Source organism: Pocillopora damicornis, chromosome 2, assembly GCF_964200805.1.
Source record: "Pocillopora damicornis chromosome 2, jaPocDami1.2, whole genome shotgun sequence".
NCBI classification, from domain to species: Eukaryota; Metazoa; Cnidaria; class Anthozoa; order Scleractinia; family Pocilloporidae; genus Pocillopora; species Pocillopora damicornis.
The window spans coordinates 7,192,447-7,211,871 of NC_142671.1; the positions used below are offsets into that span (position 1 = coordinate 7,192,447).

At 36.2% G+C, this 19,425-nt stretch overlaps 2 protein-coding genes across 3 annotated transcripts; one reads left to right on the top strand and one right to left on the bottom strand.

The window, feature by feature from the left end:
* Window positions 1–2,294: 2,294 nt before the first annotated feature.
* LOC113675790 (prosaposin) lies at window positions 2,295–11,937 on the bottom strand. Of its 2 annotated transcripts, XM_089195068.1 has the most exons (14): window positions 11,849–11,937; window positions 9,303–9,433; window positions 8,567–8,635; window positions 8,108–8,170; window positions 7,281–7,340; window positions 6,729–6,974; window positions 5,894–5,956; window positions 5,408–5,519; window positions 4,964–5,005; window positions 4,208–4,314; window positions 3,952–4,014; window positions 3,598–3,675; window positions 3,190–3,303; window positions 2,295–2,699 (listed from the first exon to the last, which is right to left on the bottom strand). In XM_089195068.1, the coding sequence occupies exons 1-14, from the start codon at window positions 11,889–11,891 to the stop codon at window positions 2,664–2,666; spliced, it is 1,227 nt and encodes a 408-aa protein (XP_089051194.1). In that variant the 5' UTR covers window positions 11,892–11,937; the 3' UTR covers window positions 2,295–2,663. The 2 variants fall into 2 exon arrangements, with proteins under 2 accessions (XP_089051194.1, XP_089051195.1); XM_089195069.1 differs by lacking the exon at window positions 4,964–5,005.
* A 579-nt stretch (window positions 11,938–12,516) lies between these two features.
* LOC113675792 (T-complex protein 11-like protein 1) lies at window positions 12,517–19,215 on the top strand. Its single transcript, XM_027192396.2, has 8 exons — window positions 12,517–12,852; window positions 14,198–14,318; window positions 15,134–15,354; window positions 15,444–15,580; window positions 15,901–16,106; window positions 17,026–17,207; window positions 17,631–17,797; window positions 18,191–19,215. The coding sequence occupies exons 1-8, from the start codon at window positions 12,704–12,706 to the stop codon at window positions 18,415–18,417; spliced, it is 1,410 nt and encodes a 469-aa protein (XP_027048197.2). The 5' UTR covers window positions 12,517–12,703; the 3' UTR covers window positions 18,418–19,215.
* Window positions 19,216–19,425: the final 210 nt, after the last annotated feature.

The following is a 19,425-nucleotide window of genomic DNA, read 5'->3' on the forward strand; positions in this document are numbered from 1 at the left end:
GGGAAAGATTTCCTACGCAGTCTGGATCAGTTAAAGATTGTTGTCAAGAACCGAAATGCATGCAAGTGTGACAGAGAGTCCCGCGCGGGTTTTTGACAGGCCTGGCATTTTTGCAAATCAGCACATAGGAGGGAGAATGCAAATTTCGTTATTCCTTGAATGCTCTTTTTTTAAAGTTTTCCCCATAAGTCCACATTCAAATTTAGGATGTGCTGTTCAGTGGGTTCAGCAATCCTAATGCTCTTGATACCTAAGAGAGTCCATTTACAAAGAAAGATGGTCGCAGCTAAAAAAATTGTCCGCAGAGGTTACTCTGTGCTGTCTTTAGAGCTACGGTGATTAAGCTGTTTGACTGTTTGGCTGTTTTTTTTGGTGGCAAAGGGTTTTTGTGTGACGCATGATGGCCCCAAAATTTGCTGGGACCCAAATTATCTGCGTGACGCGGGACCGGACATGACAACGTAAATGCGTGATTTTCTATTTTACAAGCGCATGACCCGTGGTTTACAAGACTTACTAATTAGATTTCCGTGATAGTGAACGCTCTTTGACTTAAGAGTAAACCAATCATTCAAAGCAAAAAGAGTCTTAACAAAGATCAATAAACCGTGGCAGCCGTGACACTGCTTTGCTGACCTTCGCTTGACCTTTGATGTCTTTGACCTTCCTGGTTGGTCCAAACAATCAGAGCACATTAGGCATAAGTTAATATACTAAACATTTGCACAAGGACTATGACCTTCAGTGTTATTTTTGTCGACCGCCTGGTCGTGATGGTGCGCGAGATCGTATCCAGAAAGACCAGAAAGTATCCGAATCCATCGAATGAAAGATCCAAGAGAATGTCAACCCAAATGACTGAAACTGTAAAATACGTTAGAGTTTTGGTGTCGTTTTGTGCCGCCCGAGAGGATGACAATGTACGCAATGAGTTAGTACACGGGGAAAACAATTTTGACCAAAACGAATTCAAAAGCCACGTTATATCGTTTACTGAAATAAATACAGTTGCCGTACAGAAGGGGATTGGGCAAAACATTCACATAAATAGTAAAGGTGGCGTAAAAGTCTACTCAATCTTGGAGCCATGAGTGGCCGCAAATTGAAAGATAGCCAAATTAGCAAAGTCCATACTAGTTCTCTGGATAACTAATGGGCCATAAATGAGTTCAAACCTCGAAAAAATTGTCAAAACTACGACTACTGACTTATTAAACAACAAACTATGACGACTATGATGCCCAAACGAACACCTCAGAAGCTGAATTGAAAAAATAAAAAATCTTCGTGAACAGAACTTCGAAGGTGAGGCAAACAACAAGCTATTAGATGAAGAGGATACTCAACGAAGCAACTCGAAGAGTAAATACCTAGGCTTAACTCTTGTGTTAAATATCCTGATTCTTTGATTTGTTTTTACAGTGTTCTATATTTGTAAAGTACGATTTGATATTGCGATACGAAGCCCGAGTAAACGCTCTCGGAGCGTCTCGTTTCGACACCCGAGTGGTCTTTACTTGTCTAACCAAAAGCAATAGACATATGAAACGCAATTCATTCCAGGATAAAAACCGTTGAATGCAATATAACTTTTAATGATACATCCGATAGGTTGAAATCTTTACTCTTTTTTACGTGACGCGTGATTGGTTAAAAAAAATTGTCCTTGATGGGTGATTTAAGAGAAAAATTCCGCGTGGTGTGTGATTGGAATTCCCTTTCCCACCGTCATTTAATGGCTTGCACGATCACCAGATCCTTGCTTCCTGTGTCCAGTTTTTCTTCATTGCATAAATTGAAAAACAAAGACTGCTGTTAAAGTGATCTGCCATACAAAACTTACTGGAAAATGGACGCCTGCTTTCAAGACTGGCGATACTCAGGAGTTCAAGAATTACAGACCGATAACTTCCTTAATAATCGTTGACAAAGTGTTCGAACAGTTGCTAAGTAAAAAAGTGCCTGAAAAACTTGACCACAGTCTTTTTCAACCGAAGCACGCCACTATGTTTAATCGGGGACTGGAAACTAGAATAAATGGAAAGGAGTTCAATAGGAATTCTAAATAACCAACACATAGCCTCTATTAGGCGCGAAAATATACACGGAAGAGAAGAACGTAAAATCAGTGGCCATGGCCTGGATTACTTTCAACGTTAATATGATGAAGAAAGGGTTAGCGGACTTAAATGGTTGCATTCTTAGCGCACGTTTTGTATCGCTGGGGTGGTATCTCCCTCCCCAAAGGAAACTTCTCTTTGTGAAATGTCATCTTAAAAACCGAGCAGAAAACGTTAAAAAAGCATTGTCATTTTATTTCGGGCAAAAAAATGAGCTACATGGTGTTTTCATTTAATCTAATTTTAGAAGTGCTGACCTTACCATTAAAAGCAAAATATTACCATAAAAAAATGAAGTGGAATTCTTATTTCTGAGTGTTGTTCTCAACTGAAGATAACTCCCTAACTGTTATTGGATATCTTTGTTATTGAGGGTAAGCACTGCAACAGCAGTTTATCACACCAACAGTTTACCAAATGGCTAAAGCAAGTAGCTCCCAGTCTGATCTTAGAAGTGTAAGGCATACAACAAGCTACTTTTAATTTTTAATCATTAGTACTATAGTCAAGCAAAAGGCTCTCTCTTGGGGGTGTGTTTCGCCTTCAGTTCCACACATGGTCTGTGCAATGTTTCAAAGCCTGGAAAGATAAAAAGCACACATTTTTGCTCTATATTAAAAACGATATTACATCTCAATGTGACAATTTCCACTGATTCAAAAGCGTTATCTAAGTCAGAATAATATTGTGTGACTGATCTTGAGACAGGGGTGAACGTTTATTTTGTACACACTTTTAACCACTCCTGTCACATGTTGACCAAAAATTGCTAAAAAAGTTGCAATACTAGAAAAAAAAAATGTGAGTTGTAACAGTAATCTACTGGTAAATTCCAGAATATGACAAAATGTGTATACCATAGAAAAAGTTGAACAGATTATAGAAAATTTTCCCAAATTACAATAGAGGGCAGTTGAAAAAATTTTGTTATCATGTTGAAGGCATAGAGGAATCAGATGGACATTCTGCTTTTGACATGCCTTCAACTTTAACACAAACTCACAAACTTGAATTCATTTTTTATAAAATTCTACCAAGAAATGGGCATAGGTTGCTCCACTTGACTTACATTGCATTGGATTGCATTAAACTTGTTTTCACACCAGTATGAGGCACCAAGGAAACAGAATTTGCCCTCCTTTTTCAATGTCACCTTTTTAAAGGCAGAGCACAGTCCAATTTCCTGAAAGAGGAGTTTTGTTAGCATAGCTCAGCAGAAAATACACTTTCAACTGCACAGTGACAGTTGAGTTTTTTAGGGTAGACCACTGCAACACCATAAAAAGCAGTAGACCATGAGAGAAACTGGTTGCATCAAACACATATCTTCAGTGTACAAACTGAAGATGAAAAATTCATGACATTTTTTGAGTACACCAACAAAGCACAAGCTATTTGGCAAGACTTGACTCCCTTCTGAAGATAAAGAGTCAAATAAGCACCCCCCTCACTTTTTTATGTTAGAGGAAAAACTTACCTCACATAGGGTTTCTGGATCACTTTCTGCAATCAGATTCAGAATGGCTGGTCCGTACTCAGTCACAATGGCAGTGCACTAGTGGATATTCAAAGGTTAATTTTTTTGGAGTGATTGATGTGTTAGACTAACCTAATTCCATTTTATTTAGACATGAATCAAAGCAAGACAAGAAAGAAAGTAAAAATAATCAGGCAACTGTAAATATTACTGTTAAGTACCTGTATACTTAGGTTACAAGTCATAAGTATTGCCAAGAATTTCATATTTACACTGTAATTTGACAAGTAAGCTTATTACTAAATGTTCTACAACAAGAGAGTAAAAGAAAGTTTATAAGTTTGTGTTTTATACCTCAGAAGAGAGCTGCTCTGGCAGATAGCTGCAAAGTTGTTTCAATACATTTACAATCTCTTGCTGAGAAAAGTAAACAAACATAAAATCAACTAATCATTCACTGAATGTAACAGGAAATAACATCTATGACAAACACACACAAAAAAGAGCAATTTAAATAAAGTGGTTAACAGCAGAAGGCTGGTGACTGGGACCTATTACTGAACAAAAGCACAGCAATCTATTGTCAAATGTATACATCACTGTCATGTACCTGAGTTTCATTGTCTGCCAGTAACATCTTCAAGTAAGTCATGACAGTGTCACAGATTTCACAAGTCTCATTACTCTTTGGAAGATGAATCTTTGGCTTCTCCATGGCTAAAGACAAAAGAACAACCAAGTATGTGATATCTAAGTTGTGAACAGTTGTTCATAATACAATTTATTTCTTCATTAAAGATTATCTTGGTATGGCAGTGGGAAAACTGCTCTCATTAATGGAATGGGTAAAAGAGGGGCAAAGTCTAATCTCACGAGCAAGTGCCCCCTCTTCAATGCTCTCATTTTAAAGGGAACAACTCGTGCCAATCTATTAAAATAAGGATTCTTCATGTAATGCATTATGAGGTTTCTCTGTAAAGTGCTTAGCTTTCCTTAAAATATCTCATATTTTTAAACTTAAGATCAATACATATTCTACTAGTAAAGAGAGATTGTAGACAATTCTTACTGACACAATAACTTTACTACAATTATGTAATTGTAACCAAAGGCATGTTAAATCTCCTTTCCAACTCAACATTGACTTAAAGATAAAGGTTAGTTAAATACAAGAAGATTTCACTTTCAAAGCGATTTGCAAAAATATGGTAAAATGCTTCTCTAGTAACTTGAAGTGCTTGTGTATGCTTAAATCATGGTAATATAAACAAGTGCCAATAAACTCAACACCACACTGTTCCATTTTGCTCTGCAGTTTTTTTTAATTCCCCTTGTTTTTAATAAATTCTCAGAAAGAAGAGATTACCTTTTTGGGATATTTCTATCAGTCTGAATTTTACTTCTTTACCTAGAAATGATTAGAAATCTGATTTTTGACCTTGAAAATGAGAGGTCAACTTATACACAAGTTCAACTTGTACACCAGTAAATATGGTAACTCTCTCACTCCCCTGTCAGTGACCAAGACAAAATTTCTCCTTACAATTTCAATACAATATCAAGCAGAAAAGCCATGAGAACTAAGAAATATAACAATTCTTAAAAGAGGATTGTTAGTTTATCTTATACCAAATTCTCTGAACCAACATCATACAAATTGTATGGTTGATAGTAAGGAGAAATGTTTATGAGATCTTAGGAGTGAAAGGGTTAAAATGTACAGCTAAATAACCTTACTTGAATACATGTTGTTGGTAAGGGACTTCTATTTTTCTAGCTATGGACATCTTCCATTTTAAAGTACTTTTACCTTTTGCCTGACTTGTGCAAAGTTGAAGCGCTGTGCAAACTTCTTTTGGGTCAAGTTCTTGTGCAAGGATTTGCAAGATTGCATCACCATACTGATTGATAAACTGGGTACACTAGGAGCCACAAAAAAAAAAAAAAACCCAGAGCAATTTTAGAGCCTACAACATAACCAAAATAATAAACTACTGCAAGCCTATGGTGAGATCAAACAGGCATGATCTTTGCAAATAATAACATTATTGCTCTTTTTACGATGCAGAAACTTTAGATGTGTGATCCACAACTGTAGTGACTACACTGGAAGGCAAATGATCATCCTTCATAACAAGACTGGTGTTAAAATTTGGGAAAAAAGTATCTTTACAAGATGCAGAAAATTGTTAAAGATTCTGCAATGCACTGCATAGCTTGGAGTGACTTTATCCTTTTATTCTAGCTAAAATTTAGGATAGAAATGCAAAGCTCTTACTATAAAAATAGTTCTTACTTCACTAGAGATTGAAGATGGTAAATAGCTGCAAACTTTGTCCAAAGCCTCCTCAATTTCTTCCTGAAGAAAATAAGTTAAATCTTATTAGCCAATATATAAAATCGCAGACCAGAAAGAGTATAATGTTGGGCTGCATGTTAACAATATAATATAGAATAATAACAAATCTTGATGCAACCTTATTCTACAAATACAGTCTGTCCACAGCTTTGTTGAAAACATCTTCCGTTTAAAGCGCAAAAAGTTTTTCTCACACATCCACATTCCTTAATCTTCAACAAGATACCAATCACAATCACACAGTCAAATGATTTAAGTATCTAACCTCTAAATAACGAAACTGATCATATAATCTGACAATAGATCAGTGCTACTAATCTGATTTGTTACTAAATAGACATAAATGTCTTAGGGAAGTAAAGCTGTATAACATAAATCCAAATGATAAAAACTGTTAGTGAACCCCTGAAAACAGAGTTTCTAAAAGGGTAGGGTAACAACAATCATTGTTTTGAAAAGACACAGTATACTGCAAATACTGGTGTGTAATCTGCACCCCAAGATTGGCAACTCAAATTCTGGAAAAAAAAGTTTGCAAAGAAATCAAAAGAAATAACAAGTGGACTGCGCAAAGTCACTAAGATGGAAAACTCTGAATACTTTCTGATTACAAACTGTACTAATCTGATAGGATAATAACACAAAATGAAATTCGGCTCTAGAAATAAACACAGAAAAAAAAGTAAAGCTTGTATGCCAGTGTTCACTGAATCTTTTGTAATTTGTTTTTTAATCCACCCCCATGTATCTATCTCCTGAATCTTTTACGCACCCGAGTGGCATTCTGCTTGAGGATAGAATCAAGTTTGTCCATGATAAACTCGCACAAAATACACTCCACAGAGGCCTTGACTGGTTTGGATTTGACAACAACTGGCTTGTGCTTGGCAGCAAGAGCAAGAGGCTTCATGAGTTTTATCATCTGTTTCTTCAAAGGCTTGAAGATGAGCTTGGCGTCGACTTGCTTCACCTCACTTGAACATAATCCCAAAGTTGTACAGGCTTGCTGAGGATCAGCCTTTAATCAGAGAAAGTTTACATCTTACACTGTGTTTTTGAGTTTGATTCTATGACTTGCAGATGTCTTCTTTGCATTGGTGACAATCTGACAACCTTCTTTAACTTAACAAATAGAAATAAAAATTCCCATGACTTTTCATTTCTTTACACTAATTAATTCAATTTCCTCTGAGGTTTGAAACTTTAAGTTTCTTGTCAGAAACCAGAAGAAATTTATTTTAAAAACAAATTAATACATCTTGACTGTATTGAAAAGGCATTCAATTTGGACATTTCTGTCAATAATAAAACCTTAAAAACTTACCAAGTACTCCAAAATGGTATTCATAAGCAGTGGTTCATACTGATCAACTAAGGATTTGCACTGCAATTAATTTAAAGATATTTGTCAATGAGTCAAAACAATTGAAAACTTAACAGTCCAAAACTATATCTTAATTCAACTGACCTGTAATAAGTTTCAATTGTGCATATTTTGGACATACATGTAGAGGATAAAGTCAAGCCAATTACTTCAGGCAAGCAAATGATAATAGATTACCATCTATGGAGATCTGAAAATTATTGTAAAATGTATTTTGCTGCTTAGCTAGTAATTTGAAGGGTGATATCAAGACATTATGTGTGCCTTTAACCCTTTAACTCCTAGAAGTGATTAACTTGCAACTTCTCCCTATAATATCCGTATATTATCCAGCCACCAGGTTATGAGAATACTCAAACTTATCAGGAAGTTGTTACCCTGACCTAACACCAAATTCCTATAACTTATTTACAAGGAATTGTGTGCCAGTTAGAGGGGAGAATTAACAATCAGATCTTGGGAGTTAAAGGATTAAGGGATAAATGAAACCAACAATTTTTTTTTCTCAGTTTGTCTTGAGCTTGAATTTGTGGGTTAAGTTCACAACATCACCTAAGGTGACTACTGTCACCAATGGAGATAGACTTTACAGCAGATAATTTCCTACAGCTTTTTCACTACACTGTATTTAGTATCTATAAGGAGCTGTGGTCCATCAACAAGTGTCTTCCTTAATGTTGAAACTTGCTGGGATATGGGAAGATTTTAATAAAGTTCTAAAAGGTGAACAGCTTCAGGCCTCAATATCTATTTGAATTGTCACCTACCACTTCTGCATAAGGTCCAGCAAACTTCTCACAAGCTTCCTCTACCAGAGTAACGAGCTCTGTCTGAAAAATTTTTTTGATATAGCTGTAACTTAGACGGTTTGTATCAACTTACTCTACAGCTGTTAGGGTTAATGGTCCAGACTTAAATTTTACAAAATTGCATAGTTCTTTAAAACCTATAATAGTCCACAATTCTCACACATGAAGACAGAAAAGAACAATGCTGTTTTAATTTATTACTTTCATTTGATAGCATTCACAAACATTACGTGTAACAAATTACAAAAACTTTTTTTGTACACAGTTTCACTTTTGTGTTACTTTATACTCTACTTGAGACTGAGTTAAGTTCTGAACAGTGTTTCTTAGGGAGGTCTTTAAATTCTACTAGCGGCTCTCAAAATATCAGAGAAAAACAAAAAGACATGTACAATCAAACTTAAATGACTGACTTACTTGAGTTGCATTTTTCTCCAGGTATGCTCTGATCAAAGGGTCAAGTTCTTTACAAACATCACAAGCTACCTGATAAAAGAGAGTGTGTACACATTTAGATTTCTCAACTTAATAAAAAGGCATTTTGCTTGGGATATCATTCTTTGTAGGTAACATTACATAACTTAGCAACTGTATTTAATATTCAATTAAGGGCCCTAGCCCTTAGTGCTTGCTTAACTTTTTGAGGAAGTGGGTACTTATTCAACGCTGGGTGCTAATCAAATTTTCACCATCTTAAGAATGTATTAAGTTTATTTTGCGACTTACAACACACTGAATAATAACAATACTAAAAGATGAACTAAGGCAGAATCTAACAGTTCCTTGAAAGCTGTCTAAAAAATACTACAAAACTCCATCTTTAGGGGAAGTCATTTAGTGGTACTTTGTCAATTGAGGGGTGGGTGGTTATTAGAGGCTCAGTATTTGTTAATTTACCTACCTTTACGGTGGGCGCTTACTTGAGGTGGGTGTTTATTTTGAGGTTGGACCTTAGTCAATGGTAGTTATCTGTTAAGCATGCTGATGTATAACTTCAACTTATATATATATATATATATATATATATATACACATATATATATATATTGGTGCCTTTAAACATTAAGAATGTTGGCACCAACTCATCATGGGTTAAAATGCCCAAAATTTCCCTCCAGATGTCTAGAAAATAAACAAAAAGGTGTTTACGTACCTCATCTTTTACAGACCAAACTTTAGCGCGACAATGTTCCAATGCATTGCATTCTACAGCTTGTTTGTACTTTGCACACCAGTAAGATGGTCCCCATGAACATCTCTCTTGTCCCAAAGGGGTTGCACTAGCTACAAAATATTTGTTTCAACAATAATAAGCCATCAGGGAAAATTCACAGTACTCACTACCCTTTATCTAATTCAAGTCTACCATTAACATACAAGAGTTGGGAACTATGGTTGTTTAAGCTGGAAAACATTGTTTTGCAAGTCTGCAAAATTGTTTCAGGCAAAGTTGTAACCTTATTTGTTCCATTCATATTCAATAAAAAAATCCCACATTCTAGGACCGAGTGCAAATTGAAATTTTTGCCTTTACATAAAATGTTTAGGTAGGGGTTTCAGTGAGTCCAGGGTGATTCTTGATCTTGACAAATTTTGGAATTTTCTTGAGGTTGTAATTTATTCTATGTAATTTGCACACCATTAACTCTTGTGTATTTCAGTTTGCTTATAGGTAAAATTTGTTGAAAGAAATTTTCTTCCATGGCAGCATATTTGTCAAGATCAGATTTAAATCAAATACTTTTATCATATAAACTATGGTGTTTTACAAGGATTTCTAGCCCTGTGAAAAAGCCCTAACAACACACATGAAAAAATACAATATTTTTACACCAATCAGCTGCTGATATGTTGCTGGCCTTTTATGCTATTCAGTCAGGTTGATGAATGGACAGCAAAGCCTTCATGATTCTCAATACAAGGCAGTTTGTCTGAAATTTTACAGATTATGGCTGCCAAAACACTGAAAAATCCCTATAGCTTACAGACAGTGACATTCAAACTTTCCTAGAAAGGTAAGAAAACCAAAATACAGAAAGAAAAACCAAAAGTTACATATTCAGTGGCTTTGGTAATGGCATTTCTTGCAGCTGAGAACAAAAATGACAACTGGAAGATTTGCCACTGGCCAATTTCGGCTGTGTATCTGAAAGATTTCTTTTGTCAGTAAGGACCAAGTCAATAACTAAAAATTTTGTGTCATGAAAATTGTGCCTATGGTTTGTTTTTGTAGTGTTCCAACTCATTTTTTATGTTGAGCCTTAGCGCCAACACACTTTGTGATTTTTATTAAGGGATTGTTCATCCTTTTATTTTCATTCATGAATAAAGTTGACTTTTCATTGTCAGTAAAGGGTTGTTGTGTTTATATGATAAACAAAATAAAACACAGTTGCTTGTGGATATGGATATATTCTTCTCATGTTCAACTTGACATCTCACTCGTTTGCTGTGCTCTCTTGTGAGCTATTGAGTCAAATACTTGAAGAGAAATTCCACATCTACACGCACCCATGTATTATTCTCTATTCATTAGTGTCTTTCATATGGTATACAAATTTATGGTTAGGGAATTAGTGGCTCGGAAGCAGGCAATATGGAGCTAAGGTAAATTTCCACAAGCAAGATCCTTTTTCCACAACAGAAATTGTCTTCATTTTATTCTTTAATCTCACTATAATTTTGGAACTGAAATTTTTAAGTTACACAATTGACCAAAAATATTAAGTATTCCTTCCTGTAAATTAGGGAAAGGGAGACTTTCATGGTGGAAAATGAAAATTAGGGCTAACCCTATAATTAGGGGTCATATCACGGATTTTAGTATATCACACCTCATGTGTTTGATGACAAGCCAACAGGCATAGTAAAAGGATTGTATTTAAGAAATAAACAAAACTTTCATGATAAGAATCACCAGTTATTCCTTTTATTTCAGGAGCTGAAGAAAGGGTGAACCATAGTCAGAATAGTCCCTTTCAGACGTTTTAGCTAAAATTTTACTACAATTAGTCCATGACATAACTCGAATGGGGCTGAATATAAACTTGTCCAGACTCTACTTGCTCCTCCCATCCCGTCTGACAAGCAAGAAATCTCTTTAACTAACCATAAAGAAAACAGTCGTAATGTCTAGACGATAAGCTTCAGTTCTTTGAACATTCCTTAAAATGGATTTTGTTGTCGTGAAGTTTGGGCTCAGTGTTTGCATGTCAGGAACTTGTAAATTGATAGTAGCTTAACAAATTGAGCCAGTTTTCAATTACACAAATTTAGCAATACATTCCATCTTCTTTCGGCAGAAGATGGGCCTCGGAATTCGGAGAGTACCAAGAAATGATTAAAAGATTTTAATAATGGTTGATCTATTTTCGGCGTTAATAGTGTGAAACTGAAAGTGCAGCAAAGGAAAATATGTTTTCCAACTGGCGATGAGTGGTATTCACGAATACCATCGATACTGGAGCCACAAAAATGTGATTGAGCTTTCTTAAACTTAGAGTAATGTCTCAGTTGGTAAGGAGCTCGCGGGTAATGCTAACTGAGGCAAAGAAAATTCGTTTCAGCGAAAATCTCCATTCTGAATGACATAATAAACTTAGGTAAAGTTCGGCCAGTTTAGGGAAACGGAAACTACTCGCTCAAAATGAACTCCAAAAAAGATTTGAAATGATGTTTAAAATCTCAAAATAAACTTACCTGAGGCAACGAAAAGCACAAAAGCTAAAGAAGCGAACGACATGTCGATGGGCTCGTCTAGTTGAACAAGAGAGTACCTTTCTAAGAGTGGGGATGAGGAAACTTTGACGCTATTTTTGTCGTGTCGATTGCAGCGTGATAGTCACGAGACGAAGCACCTTATGCCAGCCAATCACTGATCACTTACCATCACATGATTAACATCTTACGGCACGTCCCACTCCCCACCCACTGTGCATCTGTGAGATTTGGCCGAAAGTTTAGTTTTTATTCGCAATTTTTGACGTAAGTTTTGCATTTCGGCCTCTCATGACTAGAAAACGTGAAAAGTCCTCGGTAAACATTCCCCCGTTACCAGTTTGAATGGTCTGTTAGGTAAAGAGGGTGAACCCACTGAACAGTTCATTGAGGTTAGTCCTCAATTCTCCTTAGGTAGCAGTAGTCTAAAATCAGTTTTATTCAAGAGAAACCCTAAAAACTTTTTAAAATAGACAACGAGGATTTCCTCGTCTCAGCGTTATCCACGAGTCAATAGAACAAGTAGGTGAAGAAAATATAGTTAATACCTCGAACTGAGTTGGAACTGAGTCCAACTGAGGGAATAGAAGAGACATTTTGAACGGTCGACCTGTTATATGAAGCTTACATAAAGTACTAACTTACTTCCTAAATTAATTCCCAGTGTCTTTCGGTTACATAATAAAACAAGGGAATGAGAACAGAATCATATCTATGTTGTGACTTTTATTGAAGAAATTTTAGCAGTACATACCCTTTTCAGCTGATGAACGTCAGATCGTAAGTATTTTGAAAGGAATAGAAGAATACAATTAAGAGGAATTGTTAAAAGAGGACATGGATGGCCCTCAAGATGGTGCGAACGTCTCTGACAGTTCAGAGGACAGTCAACGGAAGACTGCTAAGATTGTGTCACATATGGCTTTAGCACACGAATTGCTGATGGATGATTCATTCAAACTTCAGACGGAACTTCCTCAAAACTCGTAAGATATTTTATTCATTTGGTAACTCTATTAACAGTACCCCAAGAAAGGGCTTTACTTTTTCATTTTTTTTACTATTCATCACTACATCGCGAAATAGCAAGAACGATAAAGCGCGCGCGTGTTTACTTACTAAGAAAATTTAAAATTCGCGAGGATCCAGATGTACTTTTTTGGTGAAGACGAAATCATGGTAAATTGTTTCCATCGAACAATTCTATTTTTGCCGAAAGTTTATCATCTCAAAGCTCGCGGCTTATTTACTTTAATTTCTGAGTTGTTGGTTATAATTTTCCCAGCATTGTAATTCATGAATGTGAATATCTGAAAATAATTCATATCCAACATTTTATAAAAAATTTCTTAAAGAATATTTCCCCCTATAAAATTGAAGAGCAGTGATCGGTAGGTACACTGAAGTCCCCTCCTTTTCAAAGAGAAACATAGATAAACCGAAGCGAACGTTAGAGGAAGTAATTTTGTATTCTGAACACAGTTGACACATTTTATGACAGTCTCTCACACGAGAGTAACATCATCATGATGTACCGATTCTCAGAAAAGAGTCTTTTTTGTCCATGAAGTGTAAAAAAGTTGACGTAGGAAATCATTGGCTGATGGATATTCTTGCCTTTTTGATACCTAATGAGTATTTCAGTCAAAAGCAAAATTACTTATTTAATAAAGGGAAGTTTTATTTTCAATTATTTGTGTAAGAGCTTGTAATTGTTGATGCTTCTTCCAGGTCTTTGTCACTAGCACTTTTTGAATAGGAGAATGTCTATCCCCCCTTTATGGAATGCTAGTGCAGTGCAGGTAATCTCCAAGCATTCTTTGGTGTTGCCTTCTATGTCCCAAGGAAGAGAGAAGCACTGTGAGAGTAATTAAAAGCATCAGGCAGAGGATGATCTCTTGTTCCAGAATACAGTGCTCTGACCATCAGTCCACCATGCTCCCATTAATAGAGATACTCACCATCCTTCCAAATATATTTTGAATGCTTATTACTATATCAGCAGCTACTGGTTCTGTTTGCAGTTACTGTAACTGATTCTATTTGAGTGCTTAACCCTTTAATTCCCAAAAGAAATTGGGATGTAACCTCTCCCTATAACATCCATACATTATCTAGCAAACAGGTAATGATAATACTCAAACTTTTGAGGTAGAAGTTGTCTTGATCTACAACCAAATCCTCATAAATAGTTACAAGGAAGTGTGTAGCAGCTAGAGGGGAGAATTAACAATCACATCTTGGGAGTTTAAGGGTTAGCATTCTAAAGATGAATAATTCAAAACTATAATAATTATGGTTGTCTCAACATGCTTCTTTTTTTCTCTCTAGACTTGAAAGACAAGTTAGGGATGTTGTTCACAAGGCATTTTGGGATAAACTTCAGGAAGAACTTAATCAGAAGCCCCCAGTCTTTAATCAGGCATTATCCTTGTTACAAGAACTTAAGGAGGTAATCAATATATGATGAAATGAGTAAAGCAGAATATAGATAATTTGGTTTTATCAATGGTTTGGAAATGTAAAATGGCTATCATAAGGAGTTTCTGGAGCTGACATTCGGGGTGTTAGCCATTCATTAGAGCTGAATGTCGACTGACTGATGATATTAACAACACTTTTAGTTTAAAATTCAGGCAGAAAAGGGAAAACTCTATGACAAAGCTTTTTATTACATGTTTGTTGGGGTGTATTGCAGTTAAGGGCTTTAGAACATTTCTGTGGTTATAAAAGGGTTTAAAAATAATATTAAGTCTACACAAGGATATACAGTCAGGTAAATTTGCAAGGAGACAAGGAAAAGTAGTGAAGAATACATTCAACTTTACACTTAGTTTAGTAATTTCACACTTCAGTTCTTTGAACTTGACATCCAAAATGGCATTTACTCTGTGCTTTGTCCTGAGGAGGAGTAGGGCCATGAGAGCCAAATAGATTCAGAAAATTGGAGGACTGACAAAGAGTTTAGTTTAACTGTGCGTAAAAAGGACCAACCATAAAATACATAACGACTCATTTCAGAGTCACAGATTGTAGTGTTAAGGTGCAGAGTGCCAGCAACACATAACCACAAATAATTCAGAACATGTCTTTCCTTCCCAGGACACCTACATGAAAGTACATCTTGTTAGTGCACAGTGTACTGGGGTGTAGTTATTAGCAAGTGTAATGCTAGCTTTGGGGGGCCATAATTTTTTGAAGAATTTAACTTTAACATGGGGTAGATTTGTCATAATATTGCTCACATTTGCCCTGTTGATTTCACAGAACATTCTTTCATTGCTTCTCCCATATCAAAATTCACTCAAAACACACATCAATGAAATGTTGGACCTGGATCTTATAAAGCAACAAGCTGATCATGGTATTCTGGACATCTCCAAACTCGCACAATCTATTGTTGGTTTCCTAAGCAAAATGTGTGCGCCAGCAAGAGATGAACAAGCCAAAAAGATCCTATTGAATGAAGATATTGTGGACCTTTTCAGGTGAGCTGATAAAAAGTTGGAAAATATGAATTAACAAAAGGCATGAGTTTGAGCTTGAACCTGTATTATTGTTTCCTATTTTCATTCAGGGAAGTGTTTAGCTTGATAGATGCAATGAAGGTTGATATGGCTAACTTTCAGCTACAGACCATTAAACCTCATCTTATGCAGCAGTCAGTTGAGTATGAAAGGAAAAAGTTTAAAGATTATCTTCAATCCAATCCAGGTACTTAAATTACCTTTTGACTAAAAATTATTGAACAAATAAAGGCAAGAAAATGCTTGACCTTTTTAGCTTTTCTTGAGTGAGCTAGCCACTAAAATGGAAAAGTTGTGCAGCCCTGGTTGGAAGAACAGGTTGTGCAGGAAATGTATAGAATAGTACTGTATCTCTCTTTAATTTTTCCAGAGATTCTTTCATTATAACTAACATGCATAATGCTCCTATGGTTCACGTACTCCTCCCCATAGAGTTTCCATCAGTCCAAGGTGGCACGTTTTTTTGGAACTGTACAGCTACATTTGATAGTTTTCTGCCTTCTCTAGGAGGTCTCATGTCAACTAAAGTTTGGCTAAAACGAGCAGCAGAAGTAGCAACAGGAGTTGGTTTTAGGGCTGCTGCAGAAGTCTCTGCAGAAGCAGTTGACACCACTGACTTCAAACAGAAACTGCAAGATGCTGATCTAATTGATGTGTTGGTGCATGGGTATTTAGGAATAATCTTTGGAGAGGCAGGCTGGCCATTTCCAGAGGTAATTAAATGCAATTTTATGCAATGAAGATGTCACATTAGTTTTATATCTTTGAGCTACACTTTAGGTATTCAATGGAATTCTTAGACTTTCATGTAGCTTTGATGATTTCTACTTCATGAAAATTTCACTCCTAATACTTATGTCAGAATGCACTGAAAGCAGGTGAATTCACCCTCCAGTCGCAATCCACATCTCAACAGTTTTGTACCATTTAGCGAAAGATGTTTTATTGTCTTTTCACATGTATAGGATATAATAAAAAATTCTTAGTCCTATGAGGAATGGAACCTCGGAACTTCAGATTATGTGCTTTGATGCTCTTCTGAGTACTGAGCTACAGAGAACTCTGTTATGAGCTTAGCCACTTGGTTCATTCTTGCCAAGTGTCCTTGCATCCTGCTTGGGTGAACAATATCAAATGTCTCGTATGAGTAAAAAGAACAAGAAAGATGGCTAACATTTCTGTTTATTTCAGTTTAGAAAATCTTTCTTATAACTTCAGAATACCCCGCAACTCATTTACATGTGTCGGGAGGCTTTGAAGATCGAGGCATAACACAATAGACGCTATTCTTATTCAATGACATGTAAATAAGTTGCGGGGTATTCTGAAGTTGCTCCCAGACACTTTTGATATTGCTGATGCTAGCTGTATGCAATAATAAACCCAGTAATGACCTAGTTCACCAGAGTCTCTGTGACTTAGTAGTAATGCGTCAGAGAGCGGAATCCGAATGTCTGAGATTTGATTCGTCACGGAGACTCTAGTCTTTTTCTGTCTCATGTCCGTGACAAGATAAAAAAAAGAAACGTCTTTCACCCCAATTTATAAGTCGATGTCAGAGTGCACAAAAAGTAGGTCGGCGTCCGCGTCTAACAAACTTCCGTGCTTAAGTTCCTTATTGTTTTTTCGCAGACCTTGATTATGGATGAATTCCGATTGGCTGAGATGAGGTGGAGTGTTCGGCGAACCACTCTGATTGCAGCTGTGTTACTGGTGACCCTGAACACTATAGGTCAGCAGTTAGCCTCAGATGCGGCATATTTAGCCAACCTTAAGGAAGTGCTGTACATTCTCTTGGATGGAGTTCCTGAAGGGTAAGGTGAAATTGGTGCATTTCTCACAATAATCAGAAAAAATTGACTCTATGTTATTCGTCCCACGCTCGTGAAAAGACGAACAAATACCCTTCTTTTTTTGATTACCAAGCTCAAAATTATCGTCTATTTTACTTTAGTTATTCATGCGACGCTTTCGACATGCTGCTCCAAGAAGTATACAGGACGCACGACATAAGTGAATCTTTAAAAAGGCCTAGCAAACCATAAAGTTCTCTATAGCTCAGTTGTAGAGCATAACGTGGAATCCAAAGGTCTGAGGTTGGATTCTTCATGGCCACTCAGATCTTTTTTTGTATCACACTTGTGGAAAGACCCAAAAAATATATAAATCTTAATCGTCAACTCGTCTGGGAAAACTTACTTGTGGCTCATAATTTACCTAAGTTTATATTACTGCAGTGACTTCCCTTCTGCTCTCCCTGGAGTGTATGAACAGACTGTGCGTGAAACTGAAAAGCTACTGCAAGAAAGAGGACTGAATAAACTCACTTCCCAACAAAAGGACCTGCTGAAAGGACAAACAGAAGGAATCACATCTTCAGACCACACAGTGTTTAATTTAATTAGTAAGTACGCCAAATTGGTTTCCCCCTCGTTACACCGAGTATCACCAGCATTGAACCCTTCAATTTGCCATCTTATCATTTCAACATACCACGGCTTCATCCTGGGCGTCTTTGGCCCAAACAAGGCCCTTTTAACTGGGTGTGGTCTTCGTGGTCCTACCGTTTCAGACTATCTGTTTCTTGATTGAACACTGCAATTCTTTCTGAGAACGCTTAGTCGGAAACTTAACTCAAATCACCACCAAGACATTGGTGCTTCCAGCAAGACATTAGTGCTTCCAGCAAACCCAGAACTTCTGTTTAGAAAAAATAGGCTCAACTTGCAAAGATCTCCTTCAAACTTGAAAAGTTTTTTTTTTATTCTGACACGTCCTTTTTATTGTTTTTGGACAGCCACACGTACGTACGACTTCATGTTCAACAGCATAAAGAGACGATTTCTTCAAAAGGGAAGCAGAGAGAGCGGGCAATCCACCCAACCGAGTACCCCTCAGGGTCTAACAAGTGTGAATACGGAACTGTCCGAGATTACCGGCAGGTTTTCTCGTGTAGTTGGACACAACTTGGCTGTCTTCGTGCCTTTTTATGAGGAACTTCTCACTGAAATAAAAGGCTCCTGACAGTGACTTTTGATAATCACGTGGCATCTTTAGATACACTTAATTGGAATAACTTTGTCTCAGTAGAAAGCAAAAGTGAAAAATTAAAAAAATAAATTAAAAAGGAATTATTTTATAAAATCCTAATTATTCCAGTTTATCTTATATACCACAATTGTAAATTATGCTTAAAAAAAATGAAAGGAGACTTTGGTAAATGAATTTAAATCAACTCAACCTGTTGACGTGAATTTTCTAATTGCCTTTTTCATGTTTGCTTTTTTCATTTTTCTAGACAAAGTTATTGTAAATTAAGGTGTATATTTAGAATAGCTATACCAGAGGACAGGAATACGCTGTTGCCACTACTTCAAAACGGTTCTTTAGCGCTTTACTCGTAGCCTTTGTGTGAAAAAAATTTCTTGAACATATTTACATTATCCAGGTCACACTCTTGTTTAATAAATGATTTAACACTCTTAAATACACATTGTGTTCGCACAAGTTTTCCTGAAGGTGATTCATGTAATAATTTACATTTTGATGTGTTTCTGAGGGTTCGCTTTATCTCAAGTGACTTTTTAAAGATCATTTTATCTTTCACGGCTATAGATTTGATTTCCTACATCGAAAGTAAGTTACGTTTTAAAAATTTCAGGGGAGAGACATTATACTCACTCCTTTAGATATTATATTCTGAAGAGGAATGGTAGTCTACAAAGTTTTATATAATTTAACGTTTTAGAAATTTCATGTGATATTTTAAAATATAAGTTATCGTGAACTGAATAAAAAGTGTGCGAAGAGGTTACCAACTCAGAGTGGCCTACTGTGATATTGCTACGTCCTGTGTTATAGGAATTACATTGATAACAAGAAGCACTGTTGCTTTATTAATCAAAGCTTGTTTTAGCTATGATACCATCGTAACCATAGTTTTGGGACCAGTCATTTATCGTCTGGGGGGTCAGAGAATTTTTGTTGTCTCTATATAATTTACCTGATCTTCATAAAGCTGTGCGATATTCT

What these genes read in the sequence shown, in the direction of transcription:
- LOC113675790 (XM_089195068.1), bottom strand. Translation starts at nt 11,891, where the DNA reads ATGTCGTTCGCTTCTTTAGCTTTTGTGCTTTTCGTTGCCTCAG. An exon ending in TCAAGCAGAATGCCACTCGG is followed by an intron (nt 5,957 to 6,728) that starts GTGCGTAAAAGA and finishes TATTTTCTTCAG; the next exon opens with GAAGAAATTGAGGAGGCTTT. An exon ending in CAGAGCAGCTCTCTTCTGAG is followed by an intron (nt 3,676 to 3,951) that starts GTATAAAACACA and finishes AATATCCACTAG; the next exon opens with TGCACTGCCATTGTGACTGA.
- LOC113675792 (XM_027192396.2), top strand. Translation starts at nt 12,704, where the DNA reads ATGGATGGCCCTCAAGATGGTGCGAACGTCTCTGACAGTTCAGAGGAC. An exon ending in GATATTGTGGACCTTTTCAG is followed by an intron (nt 15,355 to 15,443) that starts GTGAGCTGATAA and finishes ATTTTCATTCAG; the next exon opens with GGAAGTGTTTAGCTTGATAG. An exon ending in CACAGTGTTTAATTTAATTA is followed by an intron (nt 17,798 to 18,190) that starts GTAAGTACGCCA and finishes GTTTTTGGACAG; the next exon opens with CCACACGTACGTACGACTTC.